The sequence below is a fragment of the Schistocerca americana genome, chromosome 11, assembly GCF_021461395.2.
Source record: "Schistocerca americana isolate TAMUIC-IGC-003095 chromosome 11, iqSchAmer2.1, whole genome shotgun sequence".
NCBI classification, from domain to species: Eukaryota; Metazoa; Arthropoda; class Insecta; order Orthoptera; family Acrididae; genus Schistocerca; species Schistocerca americana.
In genome coordinates this window covers 88,478,019-88,498,526 of record NC_060129.1, presented here as the reverse complement: position 1 = coordinate 88,498,526, position 20,508 = coordinate 88,478,019, and the positions used below count along the sequence as shown (strand labels likewise).

Genomic DNA, 20,508 nt, shown 5'->3' with positions numbered 1-20,508 from the left:
TGCAGAGGAAGAGCAGAGCATCCATGGATTATGGCAGCTGTGATACTTGTTCGCGTTCAGATTTGCGTATATTAAAAACGGACCTGTGAACCGGCAGTTCACTATCCCACTGTATTTTGACGCCCATTGGTCGATGACGCTCCATCTGACGAAGCCGACAGCGATTGTCAACAGACCAACAGGGTATGTGTCGATGATTTACTTGGCACGTTTATTAACTGTGGCTTCATCACTGAACAAGATACATGATACACATGGAGTATTCTGTCTTAATGCCCATGTATAGAAGTTAACACGTTTGTCATAATCGTTTCCATGCAGTTCTTGATGGAGAGAGAGATGTGATAGTGGTGGAATATATGTCAGGGGACAATACGTCAATACGTACGACAATTGCCTGACTCGTGCCACGTCCCCATGCGATTACACGGCAGCTAACGTGCGGATCAACTGCAACAGCAAGAAGCACTTTAATTTGCCCCTCTTCTGTCGTCACTTGTTTTTTTCTGTTACGCTGTCTGGGTATTACATTATCTCTTTCACGTGAATGGCCTTAGAGGTTGATAAATAATTGGTAAGACGCAAATTAAATTCCTGTAGAACAGGCCATGAAGGCCCAACGGTACCGACCGGCCGCCGTGTCATCTTCATCCCACAGGCGTTACTGGATGCGGTTATGGCGAGGTATGTGGTCAGCACACCGCTCTCCCAGCCGTACTTCAGTTTCCGAGACAGGAGGCACTACTTCTCAATCAAGTAGCTCCTCAGTTTGCCTCACAAGGGCTGAGTGCATTCCACTTGCCAACAGCATTCGGCAGACCGGATGGTCACCCATCCCAGCCCAATAGCATTTAACTTCGGTGATCTGACCAGACCCGGTGTTACCACTGCCTTGGCCCTAATTGGTGAGATGGCTGATGTCAGTTGGGATCTCTCTACACATACACTGTACGAGAGAGAAATGCATTCTTCCCAGACTCTACATACATAATACAGATGCCAGCTTTTACGACCTACTGCTTGGATTCTCAGACACTACCTGAATAGAAAGTCGAAATGCACTCAAGGTACACACAAGCACTCTGTAAGCAAACATTACAACATTGTACCTAGCAACGAAGCAGGTTCAATACCACAAATAAATGGCAGTGTCGAAATTTTTCAGAATATTGTATCTCGAAAACGACTCGCACTATAATCCTGCAACAAACACCACTGACATTTGATTTGTCCCACTTTTAATTTGTTAATGTCAATAGGAGTTGTTCTCTTTAGAAAAGTGTAATTTTTCACTAATAATATACTTCCTAGTTACTAATACAATCTTTTGTTTGGCTAAAAATACGAGCTCGGAGTTCCAATCCACTGTATAAGAGCAGCACATGAATAGCACTTCCAATATCCGCCATTTTTTTCTGTCGAAGTTTTAGGAGATTCACCTGTATATTTGCGTCATAGTAAAACTTCTTCCAGACGAGACACGAATCCGGAATAGCAGAAGTTGTTAAGGCGACTGCTCGCATAAAGTGGGATATCCACGTTGGGGTCCCAGTCTGGCACAAATTTTCATACGTCACCAATAAATTGTAGAGCAAAAAAATGGTTCAAATGGCTCTGAGCACTATGGGACTTAACATCTGAGGTCATGAGTCCCCTAGAACTTAGAATAACTCAAACATAACTAACCTAAGGACATCACATACATCCATGCCCGAGGCAGGATTCGAACCTGCGACAGTAGTGGTCGCGCGGTTCCAGACTGAAGCGCCTAGAACCGCTCGGCCACAAGGGCCGGCAAATTATAGAGCACATTTCGTCTGTTCCTTCAGACATGAATCCTTGTCTGAAGGACATTCTATAGAAGGTTTTTAAACACAGGCACTGTAGGTAGTATTTACATGCCCAGGCAAAGGCCGCGACAACAGTAAGTGAGTTTCTTCCTGTGTGAGTGTTACAGTGACTGTTCTACAGCAAGACATGGAAACTCACGGTGATGTGTCGAGCTTTGGGTCGGTCATTGAAGCACGCTCCCATGGACGAAGTGGTTGCGGCGACCACTCGTGTACAGTGGGATATTCTGATTCCAGTCCAGGTCTGATATCAAGTTTCATACGTCAACAGTAAACTGTACAGTTGGAGTGACGTATTCGCCGTTGTGAATAAGTTTCCTGTATTTTACACAGCTGTAGATCACAGCAGCATCTGTTTTTTCAGACATGCATGCATGTCTGAAGGACATTGCATAGTAGGCTCTTATTTCTCTTCCTCGTGATGACTGGGTGTTGTGTAATGTCCTTCGGTTGGTTAGGTTTAAGTAGTTCTAAGTTCTAGGGGACTGATGACCAGAGATGTTAAGTCCCATAGTGCTCAGAGCCATTTGAACCATTTGAGTAGGCTCTTAAACACAGACACTGAAATTAGTAATGAGATTTTCTGATGGCTCACGAGGCTTTCGTTAAATTCTCATGAGAGTTTCATCAAATCACCGTACTAAACTGAGTATGCCAGCAGGTAAGTTAGCCTCCAAAAATCCTGCAATAGCAAGACGTTCATAGCTTTGTGAATGATTTTGGTCTTATTTGTAGTCGTCATTTGCATTAAATTGCATGTGTACAACAAGCTGTTATTTACGTTAGCTCATCAAGAGGTTGAAGAAAGACGAACATTAGCTCTGACCGCTGCAGGTGTCATTCTAGTGACAGACACAATGATGGGCTGCTCAGATCACAGACAGACACAGTGACATGTGCTGTTGGCAGCTAGGGCAAGCACGCTCTGTTCTTTGTGCTGTACATGCTACCCTAAACCTCTTCATTCAAAGTAACCTTACAAAGCAAGTGTCGATCAAACATGTGCCCCACTCTTCTCCAAGGTCACGGAACGGGGGCCTACCATGACCGGTTCAAGATGTCCCGCATCGCGATGGCATCGGCCTCTGAGTTAGGCATAGCTTCCACTGTGTGGGGTGTTGGTGTTTGATTACACCGCTTAGTATCCTGTGAGGCTTTCGACTGAAATTCTCTTTGCCTCTGCGCGTTATTCAGCATATTTGCGTTACTTTTCTGGCCGCATTCCGCTGTCTATTGGTTATTTGGTTGTCTGGTATTGTTTTGCGTTTGCCAACGATCGGCTAACTGTTGCCGGAGGCTTGTGTCTGTACATACTGTACAGGCTGGCCGTGCGCTTCTCGCCCTTTGTAGTTGTTTTTGCTAAAGTTTTGCCCATTTCTCTTATATTCGCCTTTACATTTACGACTTTCTCCATTGCCCTTGTGATTATCGTTACCATTATCCATAAATCTCTGTGACGCTGTCGGCTTATTAAAAGGCTTGGGTTGTACTTGTCTCTCTTCGTTTATCAAATCTATTGAGTCCAGTACAGATAGAAAGAATTCAATTTCCGGGATGTTAATGAGTTTTCCCCTAACGTGGGCAGGAAGACGGCTCTTTAAAATTTTCAGCTTCAGACAGCGGATTCGTCCAGGCCTGGTTTTATTCAAATATTTTTCAAAATATCCTCGTAAGCTTCCATACTTGCTATTGAACGGAGCTGGGTTGAATACTTCACGTCTGAGCCTCTCTTGTACGGCCGCAGACCAATACTTATCCAGAGATGCCGTCTCATTCTGCTCATAATAGTGACAGCGTTCCGATATGTCCGTAGCTCACAGCAGAACGTCACTCTGTGTGTTCAACAACAATTCTAATTTTCTGGGCTTCGTTCAAGGTACGAGGTAAAACATTTCGAAATGGTCTGATAAAGATCACAGGGTGTGTTCTTCTCCCTTCATAAGCAAACATCGGGAATAGTCGATGCGAAAGTAATCCCTCATCTGCAAGTAATGTTGACAAACACGCCGCTCTGTCAGTGACAGTCATGTTTATGTTCGCTTGTGGCGTATCCATGGTAACTGCGCTTGCTCGACAGGTGCAACTGCCGGCAAGTGTTGTTGAATTGTGCAACCTTCGCTATTTCCCTTCTAAGGGCTAATCCAGAATTGTTGGTAACCAGTGAAGGCATCTAAGAGCATAGCTTTGTTTTCTGTCATATGCTGTTTTGGAATGTCCGTAGTTTTAGCAACACTGCCTCGCAACCTTTCCTCTGCTTCGTGTAACACCAGTCTGTTTTAGCAGGAAGTCCGCTTTCCTTGTCTTTTAGAGCTCTAAAGAGCTCTACAGTATTTACATAAGGGCCACGCGGGGTAGCCATGCGGTCTAAAGCGTCTTGTCACGGTCCGCGCGGCTCCCCCCGTCAGTGGTTCGAATCTTCCCTCGGGCATCGGTGAGTGTGCTGTCCGTAGCGTAAGTAAGTTAAGTGTGTAAGCTTACGGAGCGATGACCTAAGCAGTTGGGTCCCATAAGATCTTACCACAAGTTTACAGTACCTACATAGATTTTGCACTCTGACACTACCTTTCCAGCAAAGGTGCTGCCCTTCTCCAGCATCCCAGCTTCAGCTTTTTCAGTTATTTCCTTTACATCTACACATAGTATACCTCTCTGTTTTTAGCAAATTCTGACTCTAAAATGATCTACTCTTAGACTCAAGTTTTGTATTTCTGTAGTTAGGTTTTTGCTTACGTCTTGCAGCTCGCTGACTACGTTCGTGACATTTTTTACCGACGCATCCACATGGGATTGCGTGTCCTGAACTTGACAAAATGCTTTACTGAGGTTTTTCAACTCACCTGCAAGTTGTTCCCGATTACAAATTACGGATCTTACCTTTTCCGTTAACATATTTATATTGCGGGACATGTCGGTAATTATTTCTTGTTTTAGTTGTTTACCGTGCTCTGTGAACTTACCGGATAATTCGTCAGATAATTCAGTGCCTACATTTTTGCCCACTTCTCTGAACTGTTGACTAACACTATTCTTGAATTCGTTAAACGCCTGGTTTTGCTGTGCAAACTGTAGTGTTAGTAGCATTAGCTGTGTCAGAGTGTGTGTCTCACTGGTATTTGCATTGCTTTTGTGAACTGTTTCCTGTACTTGTGTCCGCAACGTTGTGAGCAGATAATCAAAGGAATTTTCGCTGTTGCGCACTTCAGATTCACTATCTGAGAAAATGTTTCCCGGTGAGACCTGAGAAATTGGCTCATAAAGCGTCATAAGAGCGGCATCATTAGTTATATTACCAGTATGACAATTTTTTAATAATGGGACGCCAACCTCGTCGTTTTGGTAGTTATTGGCCAGTTCACGAGTTGGTGCGTGACCTTCAACTGTTGCCAAGCTCGGATTTCCGCCATCTTGGCATATTGTGGAGGAGGAGGATATTAGTGTTTAACGTCCCGTCGACAACGAGGTCATTAGAGACGGAGCGCAAGCTCGGGTGAGGGAAGGATGGGGAAGGAAATCGGCCGTGCCCTTTCAAAGGAACCATCCCGGCATTTGCCGGAAGCGATTTAGGGAAATCACGGAAAACCTAAATCAGGATGGCCGGAGACGGGATTGAACCGTCGTCCTCCCGAATGCGAGTCCAGTGTGCTAACCACTGCGCCACCTCGCTCGGTGGCATATTGTATTTTGTAATGAATTTTCTACAATGGCCATTTCCTTTGACTCCATTCTGAATAAAATTATAGAAGGAAAAGAATTTTAAACATGAAATTTTGTTTGAATCGCTATCCTTCAATTAAATCTTGACTTTACACATATCTTCGTCTTTTCTATAGAAATCCACTTTCCGTAAAGGATATTAATTGGAAGGAACAAGGATTATCTACTGCGAGAGAGACGGTGCCAAGCAGGGCCATATAAGCATACAGCGTAGCAACTTACTACTTTAACCGCTGAAATTCGCATTCCCAGTATATCTCGTTCGTAGGCAGAAATTCATTTTAATTTGCTCCTTCAAGTTGTTAATAGTTTCAACCTCACGGACATGTAAAACTCCAACAAAGGCCTCATTAGTTCTTTTTTTTCCCAATCGTATTGGCTTACACTTACTAGGATCACGTTAACAACTTCAGTTCCTCTCCTTCCTTTGTTGTTGTATCCTATTTTTTCAGGATTCCCTCATTTTATCCCCATGAAGTCTCTTCTTTTCTTTTGTCCATGTTGTTCACGATTTTTTATTTCTTCTGCTTTGAAAGCCTTCCAAATTTTGTATTTTGTTTTTAAAATGGTTTCTTTCTGCTATTTCTGATTCTTTTATGTTGTTTCTTTCAAGATCTTTTCTTACTTCTGTAATCCATGCTATTGTCGATTTCTTCTTCCAGAAATGTAGCAGTATTCGTTTTGTTGGTCTATTTCCATCCATTCGGTGGAGATGTCCAAAAAAGTTTAATCTTTGTTTGGCCATTATTGCAGATATTTTCTCTATATTTTTTGGAGATCTCCTCATTACTTCTTATTTTCCAACCATCTGCGGTTTCCATTGCACCCATTATTTTTCTAATAATCCTTCTTTCCAGTACCTCTAGTTTGTCCATCTTGTAGTTCATCGTTAGGCATTCAGATCCATATAAACATTCGGGTTGTACCATTGTGGTGCAGTGTTTTAGTTTTGTTTTTCTACCTATTCATTTCTTGTTGTAAATATTTTTGGTCAAACCATATGCCCTTTCCATTTTGTTAATTCTTACATCTATTCCATATTTTTCTAGTCCAATCTGTTGTATAGTTTCTCCAAGATATTTAAATTTATTTACTCTCTCTATTTTACCTATTTGTGTTTCTATGTATTTTGGTGCATTTTTTATATTTGTCATGAATTTTGTTTTTTCAGCTGAAATGGATCATTTACCTAAAAAAATTTTTTTCTTCAAGAATTGAAAGGTCTGTTCACATTCCTCTCGGCGCCGTCGTCTCACGGTTGCCATTGAATAGTGGCGGGGGGACTAGAAATGTGATATATAAATTGAAATCTTAATAAATATTTGCTGTTTAAATAATTAAAAAGAAAATTTTGAAAGAATGATTGAAAAAAAAATAAAAGGCACACATATCCTGTGTGAACTTTAACTGACTCTAATAGAAACGGACCTCCAATATATAGTACATGTATTCAGCATTCAACATTCGTAAATTTACATACATCCTTTTCTTGTTACCGCTATTGTGCACGAATATTTGTATGACAAAACTGGTTCGGATCGAACCTCCTCTGCTAAAGCGAATTCTTGTTGTTATCTTCGATCCTCTTGATGCAGAATTCCCGGCGCAGCACTGTAAAGCCACAACGACCTCTGACTGTGATCCCTGTATGCTTCAATTTATGTGTCAGACAGCGAATTATTAATTATGGAACAGTGACTCGTAACAGCACACTTGTTTCAATCCGTGTCTTCGCTCGTCTTGGGATTCACAGAATGAATAGCGTTCAGTTTTGAATTGGAATGCCGACACCTTTTATTTCACAGATAAGAGAGACATCAGTAACTACCGACCTATATCACTACTGATATCATTTTCCAAAATTTTTGAGAATGAGATGTATTCTATAAGATTATTACATCTTGGCAACAATAATGTCCTCAGCAAATCACAATTTGGGTTTCAGAACGGTTGCTTCACTGAGAATGCTGTTTACATGTTCACACACCAGATATTACAAGCATTACATAACAAAATAGTACCGGTAGGTATTTTCTGTGACCTATCCAAAGCATTTGATTCTGCAAATCATAGTATACTCCTTGATAAATTGAAGTTTCTTGGGATTGATGGTATAGCCAACCAATGGATCATGCATATCTGATCAAAAGAATGGAAAAATTTGTACTTATTAGTAATTCAACAAACAGAATCCAGGGACATAATTCTGACAGGGGAGAAATCACGTATGGGTTTCCCCTATGTTCAATCTTACGTCCACTAGCGTTTCTCACGTATATAAATGATCTACAGTCTAATGTACAACAAGCAGAACTAGATCTTTTTTCAGGTGACACCAGTATGGTAATCACTCCCAGTATACATGCAGAAATTGAAAACATGGTGAACAAAGTTCTCAAAAGTATCATTGACTGGTTTTCTGCGAATGGTCCCACCCTGAATTTCACAAAGACACATATTATTCAGTTCTGTACCTCCAGGGGTACTGCACCAGTGATAAGTGTAACATGTTGTGATGAAATAATTCACATAGTGGGAAATTAAAAAAATCTTTGGTGTCCATAATGATGAGAATTTAAATTGGAAAAAACACAAATTTCGGAACTCCTAAGACAATTTAGTTTAGCCTCGTTTTAACTTAGTCATAGCAAAATTTGAAGAGATAGAAATCAGTAAGTTTACATATTTTGCTTATTTACATTCAGTAATGTCATACCGAATAATGATCTGAGGTAACTCATCATTAAGAAAGAAGGTCATCATTGCCCAGAAACATGCTGTAAGAACAATATGTGGTGCGTACCCATGATCACCTTGTAGACATCTGTTCGAAGAGTAGGGTATTCTGACCACTGCTTAACAGTATATTTACTCCCTCATGAAGTTTGTTGTAAATAATCCACTACAGTTCAAAAGCGACGATGAGGTACGTAATTACAATACTAGCAGAAAAATGACATTTATTAATCAACATTAAGGTTGTCTTTAGCACAGAAGAGGGTGTACAAAGCTGCAAAAAAATTTTTGGCAGCTTACCCAGTGATATAAAACGTCTAACAGATGGCAAGGTGAAATGTGAAAATAACCTGAAAAAGTCTCTCCTTGACAACTCCTATTCTGTAGAAGAATTTCTATGTTTGTAATGTGTAAAAGATGGTGGGATAACTCAATCTGTATTTATTACTTACATTTTGGAGAAAAAATAAGTGTATGGTGATGTTTATAGTACAAGTAGAAGTACAAATTAATTTGCAATATGAATGCACCAATAATCTTAGGAACCCACATCCCTCGAACTAACGACATTGCACAACATCGTATCACTGGTATAATTTCCCCTTTGTAATTTGTATCCCATTTCTTCGGGTTCTAGGTTTATTTTCGTATCATTCTTACACACAACAGGGACGAAACAACCGAAAAAGATTTTTAGCACACATCTCTCCAGATTCTTCCTCCAACAGTCGGATTCGTGACTGCTAAGGGGAGGATGTCAAAAATTTTAGAAAATTGATTTTTCAAAGATATGCCTATTTTGTACCGCATATCTTCCTGAATAGTACGATGTATAAAAAATATACATTTTAGTGATTATAAGCCAAACCCCTTTGCACAGCTTCAATCCTACACAAAGTCACCAGGGCAACAAATACAGAACAAAGGGTGCTGCAACAAATGTTTCACCAATGGACTTTAATGGAAGCCACCAAACCTATATCAGGGACCTTGCAAATGAAAACTTATTGAAGAAATGTGTTCATGGTGGTACCCAAAAACCAAATGAAAGTTTTAACCAATGTGTATGGGAAATATTGCTAAAAACCATTTTTCTTGGACAAAATGCAGTTGCTATTTGTGTTTATGATGCGGTTTCATGTTTTAATGATTGTGTGCAAAGCAAGAAATATGTTTTAGAGAAAATGGGAATAAAGACCGGAGTGAACTGCATCAAAGCTTTGTATGCGATAGAGAGTGTGTAGTGAAAGCAAATAAATTATTTTTGGAGGTGATAAAGTCAGGAATGTGAAAAGAATGAAAACCGACTAAGAAAATGGAAAAGAACTTGCTTATGGTGCTGGACAGTTCTAAAGGAATGACACATACAAGCAGAAACTTTAATGGCCATTTTCCGCAAAACAGACATTTCTTAACTTAGGTGCATGTAACATTCATAATAAGAATCCTATTACTTTCAAACTTGGTATGCTCATTAAACACAAACTCCTTAATTCAAATCTCTAGAATTTTGGAAGTCGATTAAAAACTGTGCTAAAAATGTAGGTAATATAACTATAAAACTTGAGTTTTCTCTAAAGATGAAGTTAAAAATGCTACAGCACATTCATTTTTTCATAAATTAAATAAATTCTAGAGTTTCATGTACCTGTAAGCATGGTTTGCATGCCGTGCATGATTCATCGAAGGATCTCTCTTACTTATGAAGAAAGGTGTACCTATAGCGACAGCTGCAGCCGATAGGAAGAGGAAAAATTACGAAATTTCACATGTAAAAAAAATTATTTCTTTATGTTTTTGCAGTTCCACTGCTATGAGTGTGAATACTGAATCCTTCCTGGACATTCTGACGAAGTTTTATGATTTTATTTGTAAAAGTACAGACTGTGGAAACTAAAATGTCCTCTGGTGTCTCTCCTGCTCCAAGTCGGCCGCTTTGACATCCTACCCCCATAACACACGAGCTAGGAACACCATCCCATAACGACAACACTACATTAATTGCATTGGAGGGATACTGTCATTCAAATTTCTTTGTGATTTATATTGTTATGTATTGAAACTATGTTGACTAATAGTTGTCATAAGCATAATTGTTGAGCTTAGTATCAACCTTACATTTGTGCTTTGTTTTGCACCAAATACTGTGTAGTATGCTAGCCTACAAGTATGAGAAAATTAGGAGATGCAATGTGTGAAGCGATTAGCTAAACGCCTTAGTTGTCCCACTACTGTCTTTGGTAGTGTGTGTTCCATTATCTGTGTGGGGACAGTACCTCAGCAGTACTGTCTGTGGTAATCTGACCACTGGCTTCGATGTGAAAACCCTTCTCGAAGCAGTGTTCCTTCTGCGCAGCACGCCAAGCGCTGCAGAGAGCAGGACCGGCCCCTCCTCGCAGCTGCACAGTGGCCACAGCGACGACGGCTGGAGCCCAGCCACAGCTGTGCCTCCCACCACTCCCCAGGCCACTCCACAGCCTGATGACGCTGCCGTCTCTCACCTGCGGTGAGTTCTGTCACAATACCAGCGTTACGCGTTGGGCAGTTAGCCCAGTGCTAAAGTGAAGAAATCGAATGTTGCTATTTTATGTTTTTGACGAAGCAGATGTTATAGTTCTGGTATTAATTTATTTCTTTTATAAATTATGATGTTTGACGAGGCAAGGATCTAAAGGTCTGCATCGTGACGTATTTTCGATTCCTAACACAACTGAGCCACTTAATGCAGTTACTTGTGTAAGATACTTCCCCAAAGATAGCGAGTGGTGAGTTAGAGGCAATTTCTGTTTTCAGCGATGATTTGCTATATTATGAATTAATTCTGCAGAGACCGGATCTTGTTTGTTTCTTCTGACTTGCAACCACGTTCAGTATTATTCATTATTGGGCTGCCTCACCAAATAAGCAGGAATCTCTGAAACTCCCAGCGTCACTTGCATTTTCGCGATCACTCTCCCAACACTATAATGAGATATTCTCTCAAGGGTCTGTGGGAACCCCACCACTGGGGGAGGAGAATCATTTGAGATCCATGTCTTACCCTACTACGAGAGATGTATGTGAGAACCTCTAGTGGCAGTTTTTGGAAATCATTCGTGACAACATCAGCCTCTACTAAACTGTCGGTATCTTGCTGATTAACGCAGGCATGTTGGATCAATAAAAACCAGGTCAATTGTAATGCGTGGGGATCGTTGAGTGGAGATGGACACAGCAGCCATATCTCACCACCTGTAATACCCTCTGTGTCTCAGGGAGTTTTACAGCTGACATTGCAAAAGTTTTTCTTTTTATTCACTGCAGACCAGCTTCAGCGTAAATTCGTCATCACGTCACTTTTCTTCTTTGAAATATTTGATCTATAGTGGTAGCCACAGAAATTTGACTGTCGCTTCGTGAAATAATGATAATCTGATAGTGAACTGATATTGTTGCAAAATGCATTTCAGTGGCTAGCTGAATTCTACAGGCCCAAGAGTGGCAATTCAGAGTATTCAACATGCTTTTATAATTAATCAGAGTAGAATCCAACAAGTTATTGGACAATAGAGGAGTCTGTACCTATTCAAGGGGAAATAAGGAAGGCTACCCAGTATTTTAACATTGACATGGGATAAGTAATGTTTCAGGTTACTTAAGAAAACATATCTCTCCCAGTTATTCAAGGATATCGAGCTTTAATTACCTTTTAAGGTCAGCCACAGATGTACAATGTCATTAGATTTAATGTCTGTGCCAAATTGAGCAAGATACAGAGAAGGTATGGTGTAATTATATAAATAAGATAGCCTGACGGGTATTTACCTAATTTCTCGTACACAAATAGCATCAACCATTCAACATAAGAAGACAACCGACGATAAGGAAGTGTAGCAGGAAAGACTAAAGATAGAGAGCACAGGGAAGAATACTTTGTGGATAATCCAGAAACTCATTATGCAGCGTAATGAATAACTCTGAATACAATTTCAGGGATAGTCTTTAAATTACGTTGCACATACTGGACACGAAATTAGTACAATCTCAGTAGAAAAGCGGCAGAAAACAAAGTAGAAAATAAATTATTGTGGTTGAATTAGAAACAAGACATGGAAAGGGAAGAATGTTTCAGCATAAAAAGACTGACATAAAAAGTTAAGAAAGCTGGCTAAAAATCGAGAGGGAAACAACAGGATGCGGAAATAAAAGATAAAGAGCAGGAAATGAAACATATTAACAAAATACTTGATAATGGAGTGAAAATTTTGTTGACAGAGAGTTAAGAAAACCAGGCTGGGGAACAGATCGAGCGTAACATGGTACTGATGTGAATAACAATATACAGGGCGAAGACAGTGAAGGCTTCCTTTTTTCTTGGGCATCAGACAGTTGTGATGACTAATAAAAGGTCCTACATAAAAAAATACAGTCTTTCGGAGACTAAAAGCGACAACTACTTTAAACAAGAATAGTTTACAATCATAAATACACTGATAGAAAAGAATCACAAAACCGAAAACTTGTCAATACAGAGTAGTGAAACATCAAGGATACATTTACAAGGGTAACATATTTAACTGATTAACACTGCAAGATCGCAGGTCAATGTAGGTGTGAGATAAGCCACTGGAAACGTGAAATGGTCATACACTGTGAGAAGGTCGAATTAAAACATGCAGACATGCATGAATTTTGTTGCACAAGTATCGGACGAGAGTTTGTGGAATGGAGTTCGATGTCAGATGCACTTGGTTGGTCAGTGCAGGGACCGTAATGCTGTTTGTGAATGATGCTGGAGTTACTGTATGATGATGTCCCATATCTGCTCGCCTGGGAACGGACCTGATGATTGAGCATGCCAAGAGACATGTCAACACTCTATAGAGCATGTTGGGCTACAACAGCGGTAAGTCAGCTAGCGTTATCCGGTTGGAAAACTCCCCCTGGAATGCTGTTCAGTAATGGCACCAGAATGGGTCGAATCAGCAGATTGAAACAGATATTTACACTCAAGGTGTGTGGGATAACAACGAGAGTGTTCCTGCTGTCATATAAAATCGCACCCCAGACCATGACTCCAGGTTTAGGTCCAATGTGTTAACACACAGATAGGTTGGTTGTAGGCCCCCAACTGGTCTCCTTCTAAATCAAAACATGGTCATTACCGGCAGCGAGGCTGAACCAACTTTCATCAGAAAATACAACAGAGTTCGACCATTCCCTTCAGTTTGTCACCACTGAAGTGCCAAACGGTGGTGGTGTGGGATCAGTGGAACACACGCTACAGAGCATCTGACTCGGAGCTGTCCGTGAAGTAACCGATTTTTAATACTTCATTGTGTTACTTGCCAACTGCTGCTCAAACTGCTGCTGGAGATGTATTACAGTGCGCCAGAGCCATACGGTGAACACGATGGTCTTCCATCTCAGTAGTGTCACGTGGCTGTCTGAAACCCAGTCTTCTTCCGACGGAATATTCTTGGAATCACCGCAGCCAGCAGGCCTGCATAGTGGCTACATGCCTGTCAAATATTTATGCATCACGGTTGGAACATCCAGCTTCTCATAGCCCTATTACAGATTTCGTTTAATCTCTGTGAGATGTTCATAACGGCGTCTCTGTCGTGTCGAAGGAAATTTTGACTAACATCAGCTTACTGCAGCCAATCTCAAAGGTAACTAACGCTCACGCTCGTTACAGCGTGTAATTACAACAAGCTTGATTTGCTTCCTCATAATGGTACTACTAGCGCCACTCTTAAGCGACGCGACTGCCACAGAAAGTCATCATCATTCAGATGTAGAAACACACGTACCAACTTTCGTTTCTGTCACACAACTTCTTCGTGCTGCAATATTTTTCCGTCAATGTATATACCACTGCAAAAGAAAAAGACGTTTTTTAACATTGTTACCAAGAATCTCAAAAAGCTCTTAAACGACTTACTTCACATTTTTACAAGATAGATAAATGCTGGGACAGTGTTTCTGTTATATACCAATGGTTTAGGAGTGCACCATTGAGTAGTAATGAAAACATCCGAACACAGACGCTGCTTAACCTCTGAAAAAAATTAAGAGCAGCGGCAGCAGAAGTCATCCAGTTTAAGAGGTCGCCATCTTTCTGACAAAGGCCAAAGAATGTGTGTGTGTGTGTGTGTGTGTGTGTGTGTGTGTGTGTGTGTGTGTGTTTGGAGCTACAGGCGCTCATCGCCAAGGTTATCAGCTTCCTGGCAACCAATAATAGAAGGGTCAAAGAGGGAGGAGGAAAGGATAGAGCTTCAAGGAACTCTATTGCCCTTCAGGTAGGAAACTGCCCCTAGAAAGCTGGAGAATCAAAAGGGATCAATGACATGAGGATGCAGAAGGCAATGGAATCTAATAAATTAAAACCACGTAACTTGCATCCACAGGAAATATGACAGTAACAGGAAAACGGTTGTGATGCCATCTGCATTGTGGAAAGATTCCAGACAAGTTATCCTTTTGGATCTCTGCAAATTGTCTGTCATGGTGGAAGTGACTATGAAATAGAGACGGAATAAGTTATTGTGGGATAAGATTCTATGACTTGGAGCTTTGAATTCAGAAGTTTGATTGTAATTGGAAAGCTAGAGAGTCTAAAAACGGAAGTGCAAAAGCCCAGTCTAGATACATTGGGGGTCACTGATGTGAACTAGGAAAAGGCTAAGCATTTATCTTAAGACACATTGAGGTATATCATCAGCAGCAGAAAATGCTATGTTGGGAGGAGGGTTCGTTATGAATAGGAAAATAGGGGAGAGAGCGGACTACTGTGAACTTCTCAGCGACAGAGTTTCTCTCACCAGATTCGACATCAAACGAATTCAGACAGCGACAGTTCAGGTACACATGCCAATGTCACAAGTAAAAAGGAGAAAAGAAAGTATGAAATTAAAATGCGGTTGCAGGGGAAGGAGAAGCAGAAAGGGTCATCGGATATATGGGATTGGCATTGGGATGACAGAGATGAAATTCTAATTGAGTTGTACAACCAATGTGAGATGGTATTTACGAATACTCTGTTCAGGAATCGTGTGACGAAAAAGTATACTTGGAAGAGACCCAGAGACACTGAAAGAGTGCTGTTGGATTACATCATGGTCAGAGATTCGAAATCAGATATTGGACTGTAAGGTGTACTCAGATGTAAATACAGATCTAATAATTATGAAGAGTAGAGTGAAGTTCAAGAGAATCGACCAGAAGAATCAGTGTAGAAGGATGTATCATCATGCAGTACTGAGAAATGATGAGATGTATTTGAAGTTTACCAACGATGTGGATATGGTGGTAAGGAACAACACAGTAGGCTGTTCAGTTGAATACGAGTGTACATCTCTAGAATGTAAAATAACCGACGGTGGACAGACGACACAGATAAAGGGAAGCTAACTTCGGAGAAACCCTTAGTAACAGAAGAAATACTGCAACTGATCGACGAAAGAAGAAAATATAGAAATGTTCAGAGAAAGACAGGAATACAGCTACATTCACTGATGTGGCAAGAGTCGTGGGATACCTCCTAATATCGTGTCAGACCTTCTTCTGCCCAGCCTAGTACGACAACTCGACGTGGCGGGGACCCGAGAAGTCGTTGAAGTCACTTGTAAAAATATTTTGCTGTGCTGTCCCTGGAGCCACCCACTACTGCGAATGTGTTGCTGGTGGAGGATTTTGTACAGGAACTGACCTGTCGATTATGTCCCATAAATCTTCTATGGGATTCATGTTGCGCGATCCAGATGGCCAAATCATTTACACGAGTTGTCCACAATGTTCCTCAAATCAGTTGCGGACAGTTGTGGCTCATTATATCGTTGTTTGAGAAAATGGAGTCAAAAAATGGCTGAAAATGGTCTCGCACTAGCCAAACATAACCATTTCCAGTCAACGATTGGTTCAGCTGGACCAGAGGACTCAGTCCATTCCACACAAACACAGCGCACACCATTATGGAGCCACAGTGTCTTGTTGTCAACTAGGGTCCACAGTTTTGTGGGGTCTACGTCACACTCGAACACCACCATCAGTTTTCACCAACGGAATTCGAGACTTATCTGACCAAGCTTTTCCAGCCACCTCGGATCCTACCATTTTAGTCACGAGACCAGGAAAGGAGCTGCAGGTGATACCATACTGTTAGTAAAGGTACTAGCATTGGACATCTGTTACCACAGCCCATTAATCCCAAATTTAGCCGCACTGTCCTCACAGATACGTTAGTCGTACATTCTACATCGATTTCTGCATTTATTTCACACAGTGTTGCTTGTCTATTAGCACTGACCACTATGGTAGACAAAAATGTTCTTCGTTTTTTTTTTTCCAACTTAACAGAACTGCACACTCAATTCGACTACTGGTTTAATGTGCTCAGCATAGTTTGTGACCGCCTGACAAAAACAGGGCAAGCTGCGAATGAAGTCATCACTCTCAAGTGGAGGCAATAACATCATTCTTCCTGCAGAGCAACTCACAAGATTTATGGAATTGTTTGTGGATGCTTATGTGATGCAACCCATCTCCCTAGTGTATCCGCAATATGCTCAATGGGATTCAAATTGGGATCTCCCATGTGTGCAATATCTTCTATTTCCAAGAAAACGTCAATCACCTGATCTGTATGAGGCATATCCCTATGAGGCCACAGCACCTCGCAACAATGGCATATGAGTTTCCCAGATCTCGTTACGATACCTGACAGGAGTTAACCCTTGCCAATTCACCCATACAGTGTCATGAAGAGGTGTCAACGTAATCGCTGCTCACACCATTAAAGATCCTTCTGGATAACAGGCTTGTTCCTCAATGTTTGGGCTCCAAAATCCTGTTCCACGTTCCCTCCATATGCAAATCTGTCGATAATCACTCTCCAGTCCACACTGGGATTCACCTGTGAAAATAACATTGGCCCATGGTTCAGTCATCCAGTTGGCGTGTTGATGACTTTACATATTACTCTCTGTGGAGATGTGTCAGGGGTTCATATACAACAGGTCTCTGACTATATAGGCTACTCTGCTGTGGCCTTCTGTATAACGTTTGCCTCGATACAACACATCCAGTGCATACTGCGAGGTGTGATGCCAGTTGCCATGCAGTAGTAAGGCAGTACTGTGATGCCCTTTTAGCCAAATAGCGGTGCCCCCTTTCTCGTATCACACGTGTTGGATCCTGCCCTCGTCTTCGAGAGACAGTTTCTGTCTCTACCAACTGTCGCCACATCTGAGAAACAACAGTAAGATCCACATTGAGCCACCAGGCCACTTCAGTTTGTGATTGTGCTGCTTCCATTCTTCCTATGGCCCTCCACTGCAGAGAGCCTGGCATGCGTCTTCTCTGTACCATACTCCACCGTCTGTGACTGTGCCTACAGAGATTGTGGATGTGGGACTACCCGGAAAACACTATCCCATTTCATAGGTGCACTGACTTCATTGTGAGCTTGGTTGTCTGTTGACTGGAATGCTGTCTTCCGTGTAGAACACGATGGTGCTGACATCTGTAGACAGTATGCATGATCATATCGTGAATTAGACACAGGACAGGGAAATCGCAGTTTGTTGCTTTAATTTTGGACACCAGTGTATTGTGGTAACCTTATTGGGGAGATGTGTTCTTGGAACTCATCACAGTTCTGCTTCTGCTTCTGCGATCAACAGACAACCAAGCTCACAATGAAGTCAGTGCACCTATGAAATGGGATAGTGTTTTCCGGGTAGTCCCACATCCACAATCTCTGTAGGCACAGTCACAGACGGTGGAGTATGGTACAGAGAAGACGCATGCCAGGCTCTCTGCAGTGGAGGGCCATAGGAAGAATGGAAGCAGCACAATCACAAACTGAAGTGGCCTGGTGGCTCAATGTGGATCTTACTGTTGTTTCTCAGATGTGGCGACAGTTGGTAGAGACAGAAACTGTCTCTCGAAGACGAGGGCAGGATCCAACACGTGTGATACGAGAAAGGGGGCACCGCTATTTGGCTAAAAGGGCATCACAGTACTGCCTTACAGGAGTAACCCGTCCATTTCAGCAACTTTCACATGCTACGTCACATATGTGACATAGCATGTGAAAGTTGCTGAATTGGACGGGTTACTCCTGTAACTTAAATATCAGATCTGAAGATGGTTCTGAATGAACCGAAACCGGTCATATGAATAATAAAAAAAACTTGCAATCAAGACGGATTTAAAGTAACATTATAAAATCACTGATTGCTGTCATCCCATAAGACATTATGTCTGTTTTTGCAAAATTTGAAGAAATTTGTTAGTATTGTCCTTTTGTTGCAGAAATCTATCTGGAGACATGAAGGGCGAGATGCTGATTGCTGCAGCTAAGGATGGGTCAGTGAGCAAAGTGCGAACGTTGCTGGCAGTGGGGGCGGACGTGGAGGCGAAGGACGAGAACAAGCGGACAGCACTGCACTGGGCAGCAGCCATGGGGCACGGGGAGGTGGCGGCCCATCTGCTGGAGGTAGGAGCAGGCGTTAACGCCAGGGACCGCTGGCAGAACACGCCTCTACATCTGGCTGCATGGAAAGGCCATGCAGCTGTGGTGCGGCTGCTGGCAGCTTCCTCTGCCGACCACAACGCCAGGGATCAAAGTGGGAGCACGCCACTGCACGATGCAGCACGGCGTGGCCGTGCAGAGGCGGCGGCTGCACTGTTAGAGGCAGGGGCCGACAGAGAAGACAGGAATTATGGTGGGGACACGCCGCTGGACCTAGCCGAGCGGAACAACCACCAGTCGCTCATAGACATCCTAAGATCAAGCTGAGTGTAATGCAGACGACTACGGAGTAAAATAAATAAAGCTTTCTGTGTAACCTCTGCTACTTTTAAAATAAACAATTCAGAAAAGTTAATCCTGCAGTCTTGCTTTGTACCCATATTTACGTAGTACATACAACGAATCCATTACCGTTACAACCAGAGTGAGAACTGTAGGTAGAAGAAGGGTGGAATGTGTGTTCTTATATGACAACTATCCACGGATTTCCGCCCAATAATATCCAAACAGCAGACTTTGTACACAATTTATTAAATTGCCAATGCTAAACTCTTTTAAGTAACAATATATTCGTGTAACTTACAGAGCTTAACAAATAGTTAAAACAAACAGCTTCAAAAACAATAACGGCGTCTTGCCACCATAAAATCAAATGACCTTTTACAATAGTGCCTTTGGAGTTTACCCAAGAGACAAAATCCACTAATATGTTAACTTGGCATTACAATTTAAAATCATTTATATAAGAAAAATCTTGAGAAAGATAATGGCACTTGGCACTATAAAATCGAAGAAGCGCGACACACAACCAATAAATATAACAACAAAATAATAATTTGATATAACCAAAGGGCAAGGCCAACCCCCAATGCAAACACAAACGTGCGAGCTCTCAACACTTCAAAGCCTTCCCACTAGAAACGGTCCCCGAAATAAATCACTGAGAGCTCCCCGACATGCCTCCCACAACTGTCCACTACTTATGCACCTTGGTTATGTTCTGTAACACACGACAGATAACATCAACACAAGATAAAATTTTAAAAATCAAATAACAATATAACATCCCGACAGCACATGATAACCATGGCGCCATTAACTCGGGCGCTCTTAACAAGTGCTGGAAGCCAACACACACAAATATTAATAAGCAATTCTCGCTTCTTAAAACAAAACAATAAAAGCCAAGCGCATATGAATAGTAAAACCACAGTCTTAGAAGTGCTTTAACGATACCAAACACAACTATTCCACCAAGTTAATAATAACACAGTGAGAAAAAAATACAAAACATACCACCAAATTCTGTTACACAAACCGAATTGACGAGATCATGTTGTTCAGGTCGCAGAAGACCACATATACCAAGCACCAGTAAATCAGTATGCATATACTTTCCAAAAACGCCTTTCTTAGGCAGACTTTACCTAAAACATCAAATGCCAAATATACATGAACACAACTCCGGGTGGGTAACAGGAACCACCTATGTGAATTACTTCAAAAAAGGAACAAACAGATACCACCTAAGGTAACGCTGAGCAGACTGGGTGGGCAACGACCCACTCAGCGGGATAACCAAAAGGTACTCCAGTTGAGCAAACAAATTAGTACCAACAAATACCGTTACGTGCCACACACACACACAGCACAAACTTCCAGCAACGCCGTCCCACATCAGAATGAAGT

General features: G+C 41.6%; 1 protein-coding gene across 1 annotated transcript in view; it reads left to right on the top strand.

The window, feature by feature from the left end:
* Positions 1-19,174, top strand: part of LOC124554153 (ankyrin-2-like) — a 42,351-nt gene extending 23,177 nt beyond the window's left edge. The window contains exons 3-4 of the mRNA XM_047128220.1: positions 10,657-10,806; positions 18,600-19,174. Coding sequence (XP_046984176.1) covers positions 10,657-10,806; positions 18,600-19,086 — 637 coding nt within the window. The 3' untranslated portion in view covers positions 19,087-19,174. The remainder of the gene's footprint in view (positions 1-10,656; positions 10,807-18,599) is intronic.
* Positions 19,175-20,508: the final 1,334 nt, after the last annotated feature.